Source organism: Nerophis ophidion, linkage group LG06, assembly GCF_033978795.1.
Source record: "Nerophis ophidion isolate RoL-2023_Sa linkage group LG06, RoL_Noph_v1.0, whole genome shotgun sequence".
In the NCBI taxonomy this organism is placed as follows: Eukaryota; Metazoa; Chordata; class Actinopteri; order Syngnathiformes; family Syngnathidae; genus Nerophis; species Nerophis ophidion.
The window spans coordinates 28,281,257-28,301,164 of NC_084616.1; the positions used below are offsets into that span (position 1 = coordinate 28,281,257).

At 41.8% G+C, this 19,908-nt stretch overlaps 1 protein-coding gene across 1 annotated transcript in view; it reads left to right on the plus strand.

Moving 5' to 3' along the window:
• The first annotated feature begins 8,492 nt into the window (after positions 1-8,492).
• The window catches only part of LOC133554469 (protein Wnt-2b-A), a 55,397-nt gene continuing 43,981 nt past the window's right edge, over positions 8,493-19,908 (plus strand). Inside the window, exon 1 of the mRNA XM_061903283.1 lies at positions 8,493-9,044. Coding sequence (XP_061759267.1) covers positions 8,869-9,044 — 176 coding nt within the window. The 5' untranslated portion in view covers positions 8,493-8,868. The remainder of the gene's footprint in view (positions 9,045-19,908) is intronic.

A 19,908-nucleotide genomic window follows, 5' to 3' on the forward strand; every position in this document is an offset into this window, starting at 1 on the left:
TTAACGTCCTCCCAGTGCGGTAACAACACACAACAACAGCAGTCACGTTTTTGTCTACCGTAAAGAAGTTCGTCTGCTGTAAACGGCAATGTTGTGACACTCTTAAACAGGACAATACTGGCATCTACTGTACATGCACCAGAACACCTCCAGGCAACACCTGAAAGCAACTTCAACCCTTTACTACCTTCCTCCATTCACATCCTATCTCCCCGGATTGTAAATACCTAATGTAAATAATCGAATGTATTTCTAATGTATATTTGTTCTTATGCTATCTGAACTCACTATGTTCTCTGCTCGCTGTACATATCCTACTAAGTAAGACCTACACAGTTTCAATGTCCATTTCTCTGTTGATGAAAGTGTTGATGACTTAAGTACTGATATCAACCAAAGCTCCTCATCTCACCACCCGGATTGTAAATAATGTAAATAATTCAATGTATATACTATGATGATTAACTTGTGTGATGACTGTATTATGCTGATAGTATATATTTGTACCATGAATTGATTAACGTGGACCCCGACTTAAACAAGTAGAAAAACTTATTTGGGTGTTACCATTTAGTGGTAAATTGTACGGAATATGTACTGTACTGTGCAATCTACTGATAAAAGTTTCAATCAATCAATCAATCATGCATATGTGACAATAACATCTACGGCTTTTAGAGAGTGCACAACAGCTGTAAATATACTCCTCCCCTCTTAACCACGTCCTCAACCACGCCCCCCTTCTCGATATCGGACGTCTCAAGGTTGGCAAGTATGCTCTGAAATGATAGCCAAACTCACCTGAAGGCCTTTGAAAGTCTTATTATTGAAGAGTGAGCGTCACTCAGGCATGTGTTGCCTTTTCATTTAGCAGAAAATTGTCAGCTAAGGTGCACTTTGCAGAACTAAACTCCCATGTGCATGCGTCTGCCGCCAATAGTGTTGGAAGAGTGTTTGTCATTCAGACTTTGCTAAATTCTAAAACAAAATGCAAATGTGAAAGGAGATTATAGCCGTTTTTTCAACCTTTCAAATTTAAATACATCAAGAAGATAACATCATTCTAAGAGTATCAATTCCAACATGGATTTCCTAATTTGTTTGCTTGTTTGTGGTTCAACTGTGTGGAAGTCTTAATCACATACAACATAAAAAGGTAAGGTACATGTGTGTATGTAGACTCAGTTATATGGCTAGTACACATGTGGTTCATATTTATAGAATGGGGCTATTCCACTAGGCGATGTGGCTCCATTCATTGCCCAAGTTCTTGACTATCAGCTGGGCTATGCATTGAAGGTACATGCATCACTTAAACACCCCACTATTTTTCAACAATGTCTCAGACATCCCATAACAGTGTGTTGCCCAACATAATGCTATGTTGCAAAAGGTTCAAGGTAGGTAGAAAAATATAAAAATCAACTGGCAGTTTACACATCTGTTGGTGACAGAGAGATAGTTGATATAGCTCCAAGGTTTATTTCAAGATGTGAAGCAAAGCCTGATCTTTAATATCCAAAACGGCCCCTTAAGTGGTATAAGTATATACAGGCTGGTTTCATCGACCTAGGAGCGGGTCAGAGGCGGAATCATGTCCAAGAAAAAGGAGGTTTTTCATTTTATGACATCATAAATGGGTGCAATGTGAGCTGGGCGGCAGCCGAATGCAGGGCACTTGGCGGTCCGATCCTCGGCTACAGAAGCTAGCTCCAGGGACGTGGAACGTCACCTCACTAGGGGGGAAAGAGCCTGAGCTAGTGCGCGAAGTGGAGAAGTTCCGGCTGGATATAGTCGGGCTCACTTCGACGCACAGCAAGGGCTCTGGAACCACTTCTCTCGAAAGGGACTGTACCCTCTTCCACTCTGGCGTTGCCGACAGTGAGAGGCGACGGGCTGGGGTGGCAATTCTGGTTGCCCCCCGGCTTAAAGCCTGCACGTTGGAGTTCAACCCAGTGGACGAAAGGGTAGCCTCCCTCCGCCTTCGGGTGGGGGGACGGGTCCTGACTGTTGTTTGTGCTTACGCACCAAACAGCAGTTCAGAGTACCCACCCTTTTTGGGTACACTCGAGGAAGTACTGGAAAGTGCTCCCCCGGGTGATTCCCTTGTCCTACTGGGGGACTTCAACGCTCATGTTGGCAACGACAGTGAAACCTGGAGAAGCGTGATTGGGAAGAATGGCCGCCCGGATCTGAACCCGAGTGGTGTTTTGTTATTGGACTTTTGTGCTCGTCACAATTTGTCCATTACAAACACCATGTTCAAACATAAGGGTGTCCATATGTGCACTTGGCACCGGGACACCCTAGGCCGCAGTTCCATGATCGACTTTGTAGTTGTGTCATCGGATTTGCGGCCTTATGTTTTGGACACTCGGGTGAAGAGAGGGGCAGAGCTTTCTACCGATCACCACCTGGTGGTGAGTTGGCTGCGATGGTGGGGGAGGATACCGGACCGACCTGGCAGGCCCAAACGCATTGTGAAGGTCTGCTGGGAACGTCTGGCAGAGTCTCCTGTCAGAGAAAGTTTCAATTCCCACCTCCTGAAGAACTTCGAACATGTCACGAGGGAGGTGCTGGACATTGAGTCCGAGTGGACCATGTTCCGCACCTCTATTGTCGAGGCGGCTGATCGGAGCTGTGGCCGCAAGGTAGTTGGTGCCTCGGATTCAGGATGAACAGTGTGGTTTTCGTCCTGGTCGTGGAACTGTGGACCAGGGTTGGACTCCGCCAAGGCTGTCCTTTGTCACTGATTCTGTTCATAACTTTTACGGACATAATTTCTAGGCGCAGTCAAGGCGTTGAGGGGTTCCGGTTTGGTGACCGCAGGATTAGGTCTCTGCTTTTTGCAGATGATGTGGTCCTGATGGCTTCATCTGACCGGGATCTTCAGCTCTCACTGGATCGGTTTGCAGCCGAGTGTGAAGCGACCGGAATGAGAATCAGCACCTCCAAGTCTGAGTCCATGGTTCTCGCCCGGAAAAGGGTGGAATGCCATCTCCGGGTTGGGGAAGACCCTACCCCAAGTGGAGTCTTGTTCACGAGTGAGGGAAGAGTGGATCGTGAGATCAACAGGCGGATCGGTGCGGCGTCTTCAGTAATGCGGACGTTGTACCGATCCGTTGTGGTGAAGAAGGAGCTGAGCCGGAAGGCAAAGCTCTCAATTTACCGGTCGATCTACGTTCCCATCCTCACCTATGGTCATGAGCTTTGGGTCATGACCGAAAGGATAAGATCACGGGTACAAGCGGCCGAAATGAGTTTCCTCCGCCGTGTGGGCGGGCTCTCCCTTAGAGATAGGGTGAGAAGCTCTGCCATCCGGGAGGGACTCAAAGTAAAGCCGCTGCTCCTCCACATCGAGAGGAGCCAGATGAGGTGGTTCAGGCATCTGGTCAGGGAGGCGTTTAGGGCATGTCCAACCGGTAGGAGGCCACGGGGAAGACCCAGGACATGTTGGGAAGACTATGTCTCCCGGCTGGCCTGGGAACGCCTCGGGATCCCCCGGGAAGAGCTGGACGAAGTGGCTGGGGAAAGGGAAGTCTGGGCTTCCCTGCTTAGGCTGCTGCCCCCGCGACCCGACCTCGGATAAGCGGAAGAAGATGGATGGATGGATGGACATCATAAATGCCTCTTCTCTCAAAAGTGGAGCAAACAAGTGAGGGAGATGATATATTCCCCTCATACTTGGGGCGCATAAACAGACTCTGGGGAAACATTATACTGCTAGAATATCAACTAAAAGTTTTTTTGTTTTTTTTTTCACAATGGGGCGACCTTTTGAAAGATTCTTATGTTGAGCTTTTACTTATTTTGCACTTTTCGGTTTTCAAGATATTCAAAGTGCTTTGACACTGTTACCTCATCACCAACTGGTGACAACAACTGAAGTGGTCACTATCTTTCTTAAAGGGGAACATCATCACAATTTCTGAAGGGTTGAAAACAATAAAAATCAGTTCCCAGTGGCTTATTTTATTTTTCGAAGTTTTTCTCAAAATTTTACCCATCACGCAATACCCCGAAAAACGACTTTAAAGTGCCTGATTTTAACCGTCGACATATCCACCCGTCCATTATCCTGTGACGTCACAGCGTGACCACACAGAAACAAACATGGCGGATAGCACAGAAAGGTATAACGATATTAGCTCGGATTCAGACTCGGATTTCAGCGCGGTAAGCGATTCAACAGATTACGCATGTTTTGAAACGGATGGTTCGAGTGTGGAGGCAGGTAGCCAAAACGAAATTGAAGAAGAAACTGAAGCTAATGAGCCATATCACGACAGACAGCGGCACGGGAAGAAGCGAGGACGAATTCGGCGATCGCCTTCTAACCAACGATTGGTATGTGTTTGTTTGGCATTAAATGTGGGTGGAGGGAAAGGCTGGATGCAAATATAGCTACAAATGAGGCATAATGATGCAATATGTACATATGGCTAGCCTAAATAGCATGTTAGCATCGATTAGCTTGCAGTCATGTCATGACCAAATATGTCCGATTAGCACACTCCACATAAGTCAATAACATAAACAAAACTCACCATTCATGCACAACGTTATAAGTTTGGTGGACAAAATGAGACAGAAAAAGAAGTGGCATAAATCACGTCTTAGCCAACATATCCAGGGGGTTTACCTCACTCGTCTGCGGGAAGAGACTGCCGTCGTTCCTGAATAGCTCGCACTCTTTCAGATTCAGTGGTGGAATATTTTCCAATATTGCAGATTTCGTTGACTTTATTGTTGGAAATGCATCTGCTTTGAGTGTCGCAGGATATCCACACATTCTTGCCACCTCTGTCGTAGCTATTGTCGGTGAAGTGTGTGAAGCCAACGAGGGACTTTCACATCTTTTTGCCACTGGTGCAACTTGAATCCGTCTCTGTTAGTGTGGTTACACCCTCCGACAACACACCGACGAGGCACGATGTCTCCAAGGTACGGGAAAACTGTCGAAAAAACGGAAAATAACAGAGCTAATTTGACTTGGTGCGTGTAATAAGATTGAGAAAATGGTGGATTGCTTCATGTTGTGACGTCACGGGTGAAAGGTCATCACTCGACAGGCTTTCAATTGAAAAGCGTTTAAAATCGCCAAATTCACCCTTTTAGAGTTCGGAAATCGGTTAAAAAAACATATGGTCTTTTTTCTGCAACATCAAGGTATATATTGACGCTTACATAGGTCTGGTGATAATGTTCCCCTTTAAGGATATTTCAACATGGTCACAGGGGGAACGGAGGATTCAAACTCACAACAATCCGGAGGTAGACGACCGCATATACTGAACAAAAAATATAAAGGCAACACTTTTGTTTTCGCTCCCATTTTTCACTAGTTGAACTCAATGATTTTAAACTTTTACTATGTACACATAAACACCTATTCCTCTCAAATATTGTTCACAAATCTGTCTAAATCTGTGTTAGTGAGCACTTCTTCGGCAAGATAATCCATCCCATCTCACAAGTGTGGCATATCGACATGCTAATTAAACAACATGATTATGGAACGTGTGCTTCTTTGGGGATCTGGAGGCGGGGATCATAATCTGGTGTGACCACCATTTGCCTCACGCAGTGCAACACATCTCCTTCACATAGAGTTGATCAGGTTGCTGATCGTGGCCTGTGGAATGTTGGTCCACTCTTCAATAGCTGTGCCAACTTGCTGGCAATTGGCAAGAACTGGAACACTCTGTCGTACACGCCGATCCACAGAATCCCAAACATGCTCAATTGGTGACATGTTCGGTGAGTATGCTCACCATGCAAGAACTGAGATGTCTGAGATGTTTTCAGCTCCCAGGAATTGCAACATGGGGCCGTGCATTGTCATGCTGCAACATGAGGTGATGGTTTCGGGTGAATGGCGCAACAATGAGCTTCAAGATCTCGTCACCGTATCCCTGTGCCTTCAAAATACCATCCAAAAAATGCTCTTGCGTTTGTTGTCCATAACATATGCTTGCCCATACCATAACCCCACATCTACCATGGGCCACCTGATTCACAACGTTGACATCAGCAGACCGCTCTCCCACACGACGCCACACACCGGATCTGCCATCTGCCCTGAACCGTGACAACCGGTTTGAATTGCTCATCATCAGGACCGAATTTAACAAGATCCCACTGTTGTTTTAATGTCTTGTGCTTGCTGGGTAATTGCATTTATCGTTTCTCGAGACTATCACATTTCTGACTATGAAATGAAGGAAATGAGCAGAATGAAGAACAATATATTATTACTGCCACTGTCACGGCCCAGGCGCACCCCAGTGTGCATTCATCTGTGCGCTGGGCGCACCTCCAAGAGCGCGCCACTCCGGCTGCAGCTGGCAGCTGCATTCAATCGGCTCAATCAGCACTCAACACACCTGTCGCTGATGAGCTCCCTGCCTTCTTAAGCCAGCGCAAACTTGCGTTCAGGGCCAGAATTTAGCAACCTGTTCCCGTACAGTAATCCGCTCTGTGCTCTCTCTCTCTTTGTGTTTTCTCCTCCTCCTTGTTCATTGTGCGTTGTCCTGTGTCGTGTCTTCCAGCAGCATTCCTCCGTCCCCTGTTTACGAGCTGAGTCTTGTCTCCCCGTGTTCCCCTCTGGTTCTCTGGCTGCACCTCTTGGATCTCGACCTCCCGCCTGGACACAAACTCTTGACGCCTCGCTATAGCCGCCAACTACCTGCCTGTTCACTGGAGCGTTGAACCTGCCTTGTCCCTCTTGGTCTTTCACCTCTCGCTCAACACCACCGGTAACACTCAACAGTTATTTTCCACACATAGTCGCACACATACATAGATTGGATTATTTACACACTTCATTTCTTATTTATTTTCCAAGTGGAGGAGTTCAAGTACCTCGGAGTCTTGTTCACGAGTGAGGGAAGAGTGGATCGTCGGTATGGCGTCTTCAGTAATGTGGATGTTGTATCGATCCATTGTGGTGAAGAAGGAGCTGAGCCCGAAGGCAAAGCTCTCAATTTACCGGTCAATCTACGTTCCCATCCTCACCTATGGTCATGAGCATTGGATTATGAAAGTGTCATGGCGCTGATTCGAACCCAGGATTCTCCCGCAGCTGATTCCCACACTCCTTCTGGCAGCATGCCAGTACACGCCCCCGCACGCGTCATGCGCAACACGCCCACGCTTCGCCGCAGCTGTAGGTTGCCTGTCATCAGAGGACCTGGCTGTTATCAGAAGAACATCATAAAATCCAATCACTCCTTGGATCCTGCGCTGGAACGTTGTTAATCTAGTAGTAAGCATGCACGTCTCTGGCTTCCCTCTTGTTGTCCTCGCCTCCTTTTGTCCTGTGCCTTTTTGCCTCGTTGACTTGTCCCTTGTCCTCCTTGCAGTTGCCTCCCTCGATCCTCGATCACTCGCCTGGACTCGGATCTTGTTTGCTTGCCGCCTGCCCTCGACTTCCTGCCTGTCCCCGGATCTCCCTTGTGCCTACCCCTCCTTGACCAGACGAAGGTTTCATTCAATACGCATGTACAACATCCTCTTGTTTTATTCACATGTTTAACTTTACACATACTCCTGCAACCAACACTTAGAGTAGCATACACATCCCACACAATCATCAAAGGTCACAATAAACCTGGTAACCTTAAGTCTTTCGTGGTGTCGTCTCCTTCCAGTCCTGACGTACATAACAGAAAGGACAAGATCACAGGCCAAAATGAGCTTCCTCCGTCGGGTGGCATAACTATCCAATAGAGATAGGGTAAGAAGCCCCTGCCCTACGGGAGGAGCTCAAAGTAAAGTCGTTGCTCCTCCACATTGAAAAGAGCCAGATGAGGTGGTTCGGGCATCTCGTCAGGATGCCACCCGAACGTCTCCCTTGGGAGGTGTTTAGGGCACGCCCGACCGGTAGGAAGCCACGGGGAAGACCCAGGACACTTTGGGAAGACTATGTCTCCCGGCTGGCCTGGGAATACCTCGGGTTGCCCCGAGGAGCTGGACGAAGTGGCTGGGGAGAGGGGAATCTGTGCTTCCCTGCTTAGGCTGCTGCCCCCGTGACCCGACCTCGGATAAGCGAAAGAAGATGGATGAATGGGTAGCATTTTGTATTTAGATATATTGTGTGCATATATAAATTAATATAGAGCTAAATGATGTCCCTGCTGTCTGTGCCGTCTCCCTCCCCTGTACACACGTAACAACTACTAAACTGACAACATATACAGTATATATTCTCTTTAGTAATATCAGATGTGCCCTATATTAGCTATTAAAACCCAGTGGAAAGGAAAAGTAAATTTATGGTCTTGTACTGAGTGGTTTTACTGGGACATTACTGGGCCAAAAACACACACAAGCGCACTCAATCGTCTTCAATATCTCCCTCCTCGTCAAACCCCATAACCTCCAATGAGCGTCAGCAGGGTGCCCTCCTCTTCCCCCCACCTCCACCCCCCACACCTCCCCTCCCTCTTCCTCCGCCTCTCCCTCCCTCCCGTGTCAGTGTGTGGGCCACACTGATAAAGGACTGTTTGGGTCTAAGCATCAATTCCAGCACAGGAGCGACAGAATCCAAACAGGGCTCGCCTTCACATCTTAAAAACAAAAAAAACAAAAACAAAAAAACTCTTACGGATCTTATTTATTTGCCTTCGAGCAGAGCCCAGAGGGAAAAAAAGCCGTCACACTCAGGTGCGGCGCGCTCAGGTGTGGCTGAAGTCTTGCGCGCTCATGGCAGCCAAGACGCGCTCACCGCAGCCGTCATTGCGCGCAACATGGAGCCGCACGCTGGATAACAACTCCTGCATTTTCTCGCTCTGATCTTCCGTCACACCACGCGTACTCTATAGCGTTTTTCTGAACATTAAGCATTTTGTGAGGTCGAAGAGAACAATGATGTTGGCTTTAGGCGGGATTCTGGGTGCACGCCCCGCAGCCCGGGTTCACATTCGTGGATCCCGGGGAGTTTCATCCAAGTCACGTCAGAGCCACAGCGCTGGTTCGAGGATTTATTGTGTGAGTGTTTTGTTGTTGCTGCTGGTCACCCCACGAGTGGATTCTTCATGGTGGTGAGTCTCTATTAATCACTCAAACTTGTCTGGCTGACCCATAAAAAGAATGTGCACGATTTGAAGGAAATCAAAGCTATATAAAACCTATCTTTTCATCAGTCACCATTTCAAAGGAGAATTAATTTGATATTCTATTGTTGGGGTTAGGACGTCACTGCACCTTAGTGCCCTATTGGGTTACATGTACGTATGTACGTGCATAAAATATTCTTTAACAACATAATTAAGTAGTTGCTTATTGGAAATTAATTTGTTTCTTTTGTGAGATTTTTTTTGTTTTTCTTCTTTCAGTTGAAAAACTCCAAAATTACAAAAGAAATACATCAAACATCAATCAAAAATATAGTTGGATACGTTTAAAAAAATTAAAGAGGCTATAACTAATATTTTCTGAGCTATTTGGAAAAAAACTAACATTAAGGTGCCTAAAAATATTTTTTTGTACAACATCTAATAAAATACATTTATGTATTTATAGTGCTTTAATGAAACACACTGCTGCATTACATGCACATAGGCGTGGGTTCGACTCCCAACACCCATCCATTATATCAGTGGTTCTCAAATGGGGGTACGCGTACCCCTGGGATTACTTGAAGGTATGCCAAGGGGTATGTGAGATTCTAAAAATGGCAACAATTCAAAAATCCTTTAAAAATATACTTGTTGAATAATACTTCAACAAAATATGAATGTAATTTCATAAAGTGTGAAAAGAAATGCAACAATGCAATATTCAGTGTTGACAGCTAGATTTTTTGTGGACATGTTCCATAAATATTGATGTTAAAGATTTATTTTTTTGTGAAGAAATGTTTAGAATTAAGTTCATGAATCCAGATGGATCTCTATTACAATCCCCAAAGAGGGCACTTTAAGTTGATGACTACTTCTATGTGTAGAAATCTTTATTTATAATTGAATCATTTGTTTATTTTTAAACAAGTTTTTAGTTATTTTTATATCTTTTTTTCCAAATAGTTCAAGAAAGACCACTACAAATGAGCAATATTTTGCACTGTTATACAATTTAATGAATCAGAAACTGATGACATAGTGCTGTATTTTACTTCTTTATCTCTTTTTTTTTCAACCAAAAATGCTTTGCTCTGATTAGGGGGTACTTGAATTAAAAAAATGTTCACAGGGGGTACATCACTGAAAAAAGGTTGAGAACCACTAAATTATATATACAGGGCCCATCCAAAGTCCAAATAAATGGGAGGGTTGCGTCATAACTAAGCTGAATCAAACTTGGAATAAAGCCAAATAATGATAATTTAAATTGTAAAACATGCCAATGGCAAATGGAAAAAAATAAAAATAAATAAAAAATGGACCCCGTCTTAAACAAATTGAAAAACTTATTCGGGTGTTACCATTTTATGGTCAATTGTACGCAATATGTACTGTGCTGTGTAAACTGTACTGTTTCATGTAATGTATTCTCTTCCTTTGCAATATAGTAATAAAAGTTTCAATCAATGTAAATCATATTTATGTAGCGCTTTTCTCAAGTTACTCAAAGCGCTTTTACATAGTTAAACCCAATATAGATTAGAATAGAATGTACTTTGTTGATCCCTGGGGGAAAGTCAGCACAACAGTTCGCTCACAATAAACAATGACTATAATAGATAATATAATATATATAATATATAATATATGAATAATATAAATATATTCTACATATATTCTACATTTAAGTGCAGTCAAGAAGGAACATATGCATTATTAGACAAACACATATCTAAGTTACATTTAAACCAGTCTGGGTAGCACTGGGAGCAGGTGGGTAAAGTGTCTTGCCCATATATATATACGTACAGTTACACCCCTAATATATATATATATATATATATATATACACCCCTAATATATATATATATATATATATATATATATATATATATATATATATATATATATATATATATATATATATATATAAAGGGTGTAACTGTACGTGTATTTGTATTTAACCGTTTCGGTACGGGGGTTCCGGCTCAGTGCGGAGGAGTACCGAACGAGTTCCACACGAACATATGAAGTAGCCGCCTATGCTAAAGTCTTAACAAGCTGCTCCGCTCCGTTCTGCCTCTGTCTCTGTCCATACACAGCACCCAGTATTGTCCCTCCCACACAACCATCTGATTGGTTACAACCGTAGCGGTAACAAGCCAATCACCAGTGCGTATTCAGAGCGCATGTCGTCAGCGCTTCAGTGTCGAGCAGATAGGTCTTTAGCAGGGGAGCAACGGACTCTCCCCAAATTATACTAAACACTTCCAAATCAAATACTTTCTAAACATCACTATGAGCCCGTTGACCTTCTAGAAACAAACTTTTTCTTCTTCCTCCAAACACGACAAGTTGAGTTTATACCAAAAAGTTCTACTTTCATCTGACCACATGACATTCTCCCAATACTCTGCTGTATCATCCATGTATCCATTTTTGTATAAACTCAACTCGTCGTGTTTGGAGGAAGAAGAGTACTGAGTTGCATCCCAAGAACACCATACGTGTAGGATAGGGGTGGAAACATCATGCTTTGGAGCTTTTTTTCTGCTAAGGGGACAGGACGATTGATCCGTGTTAAGGAAAGAATGAATTGGGCCATGTATCGTGAGATTTTGAGCCAAAACCTCCTTCCATTAGTGAGAGCTTTGAATGGTTGACCAAATACTTATTTTCCACCATAATCTACAAATAAATCATTTAAAATTCCTACAATGTGAATTCCTGCATTTTTTTTCTTCACATTCTGTCTCTCATAGTTGAAGTGTACCTATGATGAAAATTACAGACCTCTGTCATCATTTTAAGTGGGAGAACTTGCACAATCGGTTGCTGACTAAATACTTTTTTGCCCCACTGTATATATATATATATATTTATTTATACATATACATACATATACTTACATACATACATACATACATACATACATACATACATAGATACGTATTTATACAAATACATACATACATACATATACACATTCATACATACATATATACATACGTATATATACAAATACATACATACGTACATATGCATACATATACATCCATACATCCATACATATATATACATATACATACATACATGCATATATATACATATACATACATATGTATATATATACATACATACATACATACATATATATATATATATATATATATATATATATATATATATATATATATATATACATATATATATATATATACACACACAATATATATACACATACATACATACATACATATATAAATATACATACATACATACATACATACATATATAAATATACATACATACATATATACATATACATACTTATATATACATACATACATATATATATATGTATATATATATATATATATATATATATGTATATATATATATATGTATATATATATATATATATATATATATATATACATATATATATATATACATATATATATATATATATATATATACATATATATATATATATATATATACATACATATATGTATATTTTTTTTGTGTATGTATATATATATGTGTATGTATATATATATATATATATATATATACATATATATATGTGAGTTTGTGTGTGTGTGTATATATTTATCATAATAAGACATTTTGCACACACCTGTTGTAATTGTATAAGGTACTGATAGATAAGAAGAATATAAATTTGTTCAAATAAAATTTGAAAACACAGCTAATTGGCATCAAACCTATTTTTGGGTGAATGAGTTCCATTCTTGTGTTTGCAAAGCGTTGTCTTGGCGTCACTTTGTTTGCCTTCTATAATATCGGAGCGATAATCTTTATTTGCATGGCACTTGGCTGACTGCATGTTCAGCTCGCCGGGAACTGACATTGGACATCGCAGAATAGTCATTAATTTACAAAATAAACAACTCCTAGGGCAACACGTACACACTAATAAATACGCCAAACCCAAAACCAGAACATATTTTGTGGGTAAACAATGAGAACACATAAGTGAAAATCCGTACGTGATCGTGTTTATACATGAGAAGTGTCTGTGTGTGGGCAATAGAGCTGATGGCGTGCACAGTGGTTTGCATGGATAAGAAAGAGTCCTGTGGAAAAGTGTATATCGTTTCTGGACTTTCTGGAATAACTTTATATCACCCTTATGTAGATATCATATCACATAATGGACACAGCACATTTGTTGTATTGTTAAATGTTACAGCGTTGTATGCTGGACCCAAATGCAGAGGCAGGAGTAACAAAAATAGTTCCTTCTCTAATTGAAAAAAATAATGATAAATACTACACAACAAAGGAGGAGGACAACCAAAGTGGTACTACTGAAGTAACATGGTCTCACATAAATAAGTCAGGCTGGGAGGAAGGAACAACTTTGCAAAACACTTGGATGAATAATATACTGTACCAATACTGGCATCTCTCAGCTGTGCACCATCAGCTAATGAAGGGTGGAAGCCAATTAGCATCAGGTGCATCCGGTTGTCTCGCCTCCAGCAGGAGCGAAGGCAACAGGATAAGGGAAAAACAAACACAAATGAGAAAACAGGTGTAAAATACATGAAAAGCAAAAAACAATTACTGTCTGTTTTGCATAAGGAAAGGCTTCGCATTGTTTGAAATGAAGCAGAAAATTACCAATGCATTAGATGGTAAACAGTGTGAATCTGCAGTGTTCATGGACTTAACAGAAGCATTTGACACAATTAATCATAATACCTTAATTAACAAATTAAAACGGCATGGTATCAGAGGGTTGGTCCTGAACTGGGTACAAAAAGTAAGCAATATGTGAAACAAGGTGAAAATATATTTACAGTGCTAAATATATCCTGTGGTGTACACCAAAGATCAATACTGGGACAAAAACTTTTCAATCTCCATAGAAATTACATTTATAAAGTTACAAATGACTTAAAGTTAGTATTATTTTCAGACAACATGACTGAGTTTTGTTCAGGAGTGAACACACAGAAGCCCATCTATCCATCTTCTTCCGCTTATCCAAGGTTGGGTCGCGGGGGCAGCAGCCTAAGCAGGGAAGCCAAGACTTCCCTCTCCCCAGCCTCTTGGTCCAGCACCCCCCGGGGAATCCTGAGGCATTCCCCGGCCAGCCGGGAGACATAGTCTTCCCAACGTGTCCTTGGTCTTCCCCGTGCCCTCCTACCGGTCGGACGTGCCCTAAACACCTCCCTAGTGAGGCGTTCAAGTGGCATCCTGACCAGATGCCCGAACCACCTCATCTAGCTCCTCTCGATGTGGAGGAGCACCGGCTTTATTTTGAGCTCCTCCCGGATGACAGAGCTTCTTACCCTATCTCTAAGGGAGAGAGCCCTGCCACCCGGGGGAGAAAGCTCATTTCGGCCGCTTGTACCCGTGATCTTTTCCTTTCAGTCATAACCCAAACCTCATGACCATAGGTGAGAATGGGAACGTATATCGACCAGTAAATTGAGAGCTTTGCTTTCCGGCTCAGCTTCTTCACCACAACGGATCAATACAGCGTCCGCATTACTGAAGACGCCGCACCGATCCGCCTGTTGATCTCACGATCCACTCTTCCCTCACTCGTGAACAAGACTCCAAAGTACTTGAACTACTCCACTTGGGGCAAGATCACCTCCCTAACCCGGAGATGGCACTCCATCCTTTTCCGGGCGAGAACCATGGACTCGGACTTGGAGGTGCTGATTTTCATCCCAGTCGCTTCACACTCGGCTGCGAACATATACAGTAAGAGTTGAAGATCTTGGCCAGATGAAGCCATCAGGACCACATCATCTGCAAAAAGCAGAGACCTAATCCTGCAGCTACCCAACCAGATACCCTCAAGGCCGTTACTGCGCCTAGAAATTCTGTCCATAAAAGTTATGAACAGAATCAGTGACAAAGGGCAGCCTTGGCGGAGTCCAACCCTCACTGGAAACGGGTCCAACTTACTGCCGGCGATGCGAACCAAGCTCTGACACTGATCATACAGAGAGCGGACCGCCACAATCAGACGTTACCCGATACTCTCTGAGCACCCACCACAGGACTTCCGAGGGACACGGTCGAATGCCTTCTCCAAGTCCACAAAGCACATGTAGACTGGTTAGGCAAACTCCCATGCACCCTCAAGGACCCTGCCGAGAGTATAGAGCTGGTCCACAGTTCCTTGACCAGGACGAAAACCACACTGTTCCTCCTGAATCCAAGGCTCGACTATCCGGCGTAGCCTCCTCTCCAGTACACCTGAATAAACCTTACTGGGAAGGCTGAGGAGTGTGATCTCACGATAGTTGGAACACACCCTCCGGTTCCCCTTCTTAAAGAGAGGAACCACCCCCCAGGTAGGGCTGGGCGATATTGCCTTTTTTTAATATCGCAATATTTTTATGCCATATCGCGATATACGATATATATTACGGTATTTTGCCTTGGCCTTGAATGAACACTTGATACATATAATCACAGCAGTATGATGATTCTATGTGTCTACATTAAAACATTCTTCTTCATACTGCATTCATATGTGCTACTTTTCAACTTTCATGCAGAGAGGGAAATCACAACTAAGTCAATTGACCAAAAGTATATTTACTAACGTTATTAAGCAATGGCACAAACATTCAAGTCATTTCCAAAACATAAATTGCAAAATTGTCAGAGACATTTTAAGTGTCAAATAAAAATGAGCTGCATAATTGCAAATCAAATAGTATTCATCCTTCACTATGTGGTAGGTTACTACGAACGATATGAAATTCTCTTCATTCTCTAGCGAGTGACTTTTCAAATGATGCTGCATATTAGCAGTAATGCTACTTTTTATAGCAACGCTTTTTCCCCCCACACTTGACAAATTATGGTTGTCTGCTCGACATATTCCCACTTGAAGCCGAACCACCGCCAGACGATGGACTCCCTGCTGTTTTTTATTGGGAATTAAGTCTTCCTTCATTTCTTACCAGATCCGCAGAATCTTTCTCTCGTACGGCTACGTTAGCAGCTAACGTTAGCCACACTGCTACCTCTCTGCTGGGCGAGGGCGGACACGTATGTGACGTGACAGTTTGTGACGTATGTAAGAATGTGCGCCTGCTTGTCTGTGAGAAGGAGAGACAGGAAAGAGTAAGGAGAGCCTGAAGTGTAATGCCCGCAGCTAAAAGTCCTGCGTGAAAACGTCTACTCGAATATTACGATATAGTCATTTTCTATATTGCACAGAGACAAACCCGCGATATATCGTATATATCGATATATCGCCCAGCCCTACACCCAGGTCTGCCAATCCAGAGGTACCGCCCCCGGTGTCCACGCAATGTTGCAGAGTCTTGTCAACCAAGACAGCCGCACAACATACAGAGCCTTAACCTTCCTCTTGTGTTAGCTTTCTGTTACCATCTCTTATGTTAATGGGTCGGTTTTGACCCATGTTTTAAATCAGCTGTAAAATACACTAAAAACAATTACCTATCATCCAATTTGTTTCTCATGTCTTGGTTACCTTGTTAGGCTTCCTTATCCTTGAAAATATTGGTTTTAATATTTTTGGTTTGGGCCATTGGGCCTTATTTTGCCAGTATACCCCTCGATTTCAATTTTTAAAAATGGTAAAACGAACCTCAAGAGAATCACATAAATAAAAAAAGGTTGTTGTGTTACCTAACTATTACTAAGGGGTATTAGAACACATCTCTTAAATAAATGTGTTTTGTTTATTTTTTCATTTTAAGAATTTTAACTATAGTAACATATATGGTGTTACGGGTCAATTTCGACCCATACATATTTACTTCAAGAAAAAGGCTAAAAAGTATTTTCTTCAGCAACAGAAATCAAACATCAAACAAACAACCAATCAAGCAAATGAAACCAAGAGAAATGGATTACTAGTTCCAAAACTAATAAAAAAACAAAATCAGAGTGGCAAAAAGTGACACTTTTAGTGTCCGTCTTTTGTTTGTTTTTGTACAGGATAACAAGGTAAAATGAGAATCCACTGAAGCTCACATGATTGGGAGAGGAGCTGGCTGTCAGTGTGTTCAGTTTTGGCTCTTATCATTGCTTTATCATCTTATTTTTATAACCGGGTCGAAACCGACCCTAACAACACCAAGGGCATAATTTCTACCGTAGCATTTTATAATTTTGTGAAAAAAATTAAAATGTCTTATTTTGTTGACAAAGAGGTTCCTGACAAAGTCAAAAAGCTTTGATGCAAAAAAATAAATGTATGTGGTGTTTTTATGCATTTAAAAACTAAAACGGGTCGGTGCCGACCCTAACACAAGACAAAGGTTAAGGAACTCTCACAAAGATGCTAATATAAATAATAACAACAAATGAAGACATTACGGTTCATAATTTCAAAAGATGGTTTGACAAAAACAGATTCTTTCAATCTCAATTAAAATACATTAAGGCTATTTGGTAACAGTAGAAGAGAAAGTCAAAGACAAATACAAATAGAGTAAAATAAACCACATTTTGGGATATAATAATGGATTACAAAATGAACTGGAAATCTTATGTAAAAAAACAGTCAACATAAGGTGGCAAAAAAATACGCTAATAATGAATAAAGCAAAAAAATGCCCTGGACCAAATATCACTCCATATTATCTGCGGCTTTGTACAGAGAGTGTAAGGTATTGTGTAAACGTATGGGGGAGTATTTACAAAAGTGTGCCTTATTCACCAACACCGTTTCAAAAAAGGTTAGTTAGGATACTATATAATGTTGATTATGGAGAACATTCAAACCCTTTATTTATTGAATAAAACATATTGAAATTCAAGGATTTGGTGCTTTTGGAAACAGAAAAACATGCACAAAGCAAACTGTAACCTGCTACCCAGTAATTATTAAAATTAGAAAGTTGAGGTACCAATGATTGTCACACACACACTTGGTGTGGCGAAATTATTCCCTGCATTTGACCAATCACCGTTGATCACCCCCTGAGAGGTGATTGGAGCAATGAGCAGCAGCGGTGGTCGCGCTCGGGGAATCATTATTGGTGATTTAACCCCCAATTCCAACCCTTGATGCTGAGTGTCAAGCAGGAAGGTAATGGGTCCTATTTTTATAGTCTTTGGTATGACTTATTAATATTCAACTTTTTTGTATTCAAAATTGAGCACAGGAAGTGAACAAATAAGTGTTTTAGAAATATCTCTGAAACAAAAAAGGGTAGGAATAACTAAGCTCTGCTTCTTTATCGTTATTTCTGCCATATATGATGTACCATTTTATAATCATATGCATGTTCAAAGTAAATTATAACTACAACCCCCGAGTTGTAAAAATAAACCCGTACATCCAAGCTTCTTTAGAAGGTCATTAGAGTAGAGCCGGGGTAGGGAACCTATGGCTCTAGAGCCAGATGTGGCTCTTTTGATGACTGCATCTGGCTTTCAGATAAATCGGAGCTGACACTGCTTAACACGCTAAGTAATGAATAATTCCGCTTGTAATCATAGTGTTAAAAGTAACGTTCAAAATATAAAACATTTTTGTGCATTTTAATCCATCCATCCGTTTTCTACCGCACCTGTTCAAGAAGTTGCGTTAATGGTAAAAAGTTATTTATTTATTATTGATTAGTGTGGGGCTTGCCCTCCTGGGGTTTCTTCAGACCACCAAGCACCGACATGAGAGCCTGTTTCAGGGTTACAATATTGTTTTATTTTTCAATAAGTCTCTCAGTTGCTTTCCAGCAATTGTATTTTTCTCTTTCGTTCTCGCTCGCACTCTGGCTCCAGCCCTAACCCCGTCTCTCCTCCTGGCTGCTGCTTATAACATAGCGACAGGTAATTAGATAACAAGGCCCAGGTGGGCCATCTACGCACCTGTCGCTGATTTCAAGGCCGGTCCTGGCACACCCCGCTTCGCTGCAGGCCTGCAGGCCACACCCCCTCCACAGTTAGCTTCAGAATAACAATGTTATTACGGAGAATAACAGACTTATTATACCCTAGAAATGTTGGTTTTACTTAAAAATGCACGTGATTAGTTGTGTTCAGTGTAAAAAAATATTATTATATATGGCTCTTACGGAAAAGCATTTTAAAATATTTGGCGTCTTGGCTCTCTCAGCCAAAAAGGTTCCCGACCCCTGGAGTAGAGTGTAGCTGGCTATCATGCAGCCAGCAAGGGACTAATTCCTGCTCAGTGACTGTCGGTGTGAATGTGCGACTGAATGGTTGGTCATGCCCTGTGATCAGAGGTAAGTAGAGTAGCCCAATGTTGCTCAAGTAAAGCTATTGTTACTTAAGAGCAGGAGTATTCAAAGTGTGGCCTGGAGGCCATTTGCGGCCCACAGCTTGAATTTTTTTGGCTCGCCACATGTTGTCGGGAAAAATACCCCTGTAAAAATGTAAGTAGAAAGAGCAAACATATGTAATGTAATGAAAAACAAAATGAACGTTTGGTAAGAAATTAAATAAGTCTCAGTATGCGGGGTATTTTAGAATTTTTTTTTTAACCGCTACAATCTACCAAAACTTTATTTTATCTAATTTTAGAGCAACAAATATCACAAGAAAACCACCGGCTAGCATATGTTACCCTTCGTGGTTTAACAAAACTCATTTGTTTGACAGTTGTCTATATTTTTTTACAATTACAAGTTTTATTAACAAACATTTTTACCGGCCTGATTAAAAATAAAAATAGTGCTTACAGCTGTCACTCACCCGGTCTCGTCAACACGTACATGCAAGGATTCCTTGCACACATACAAAAGCAGTCCAAGAGAAGCAATGAACAATTTGCAGTTGTTGTTACGATAGAATATACAGTCAAGGACAACTAATGCGAACTATCCAAATCGCTATTATT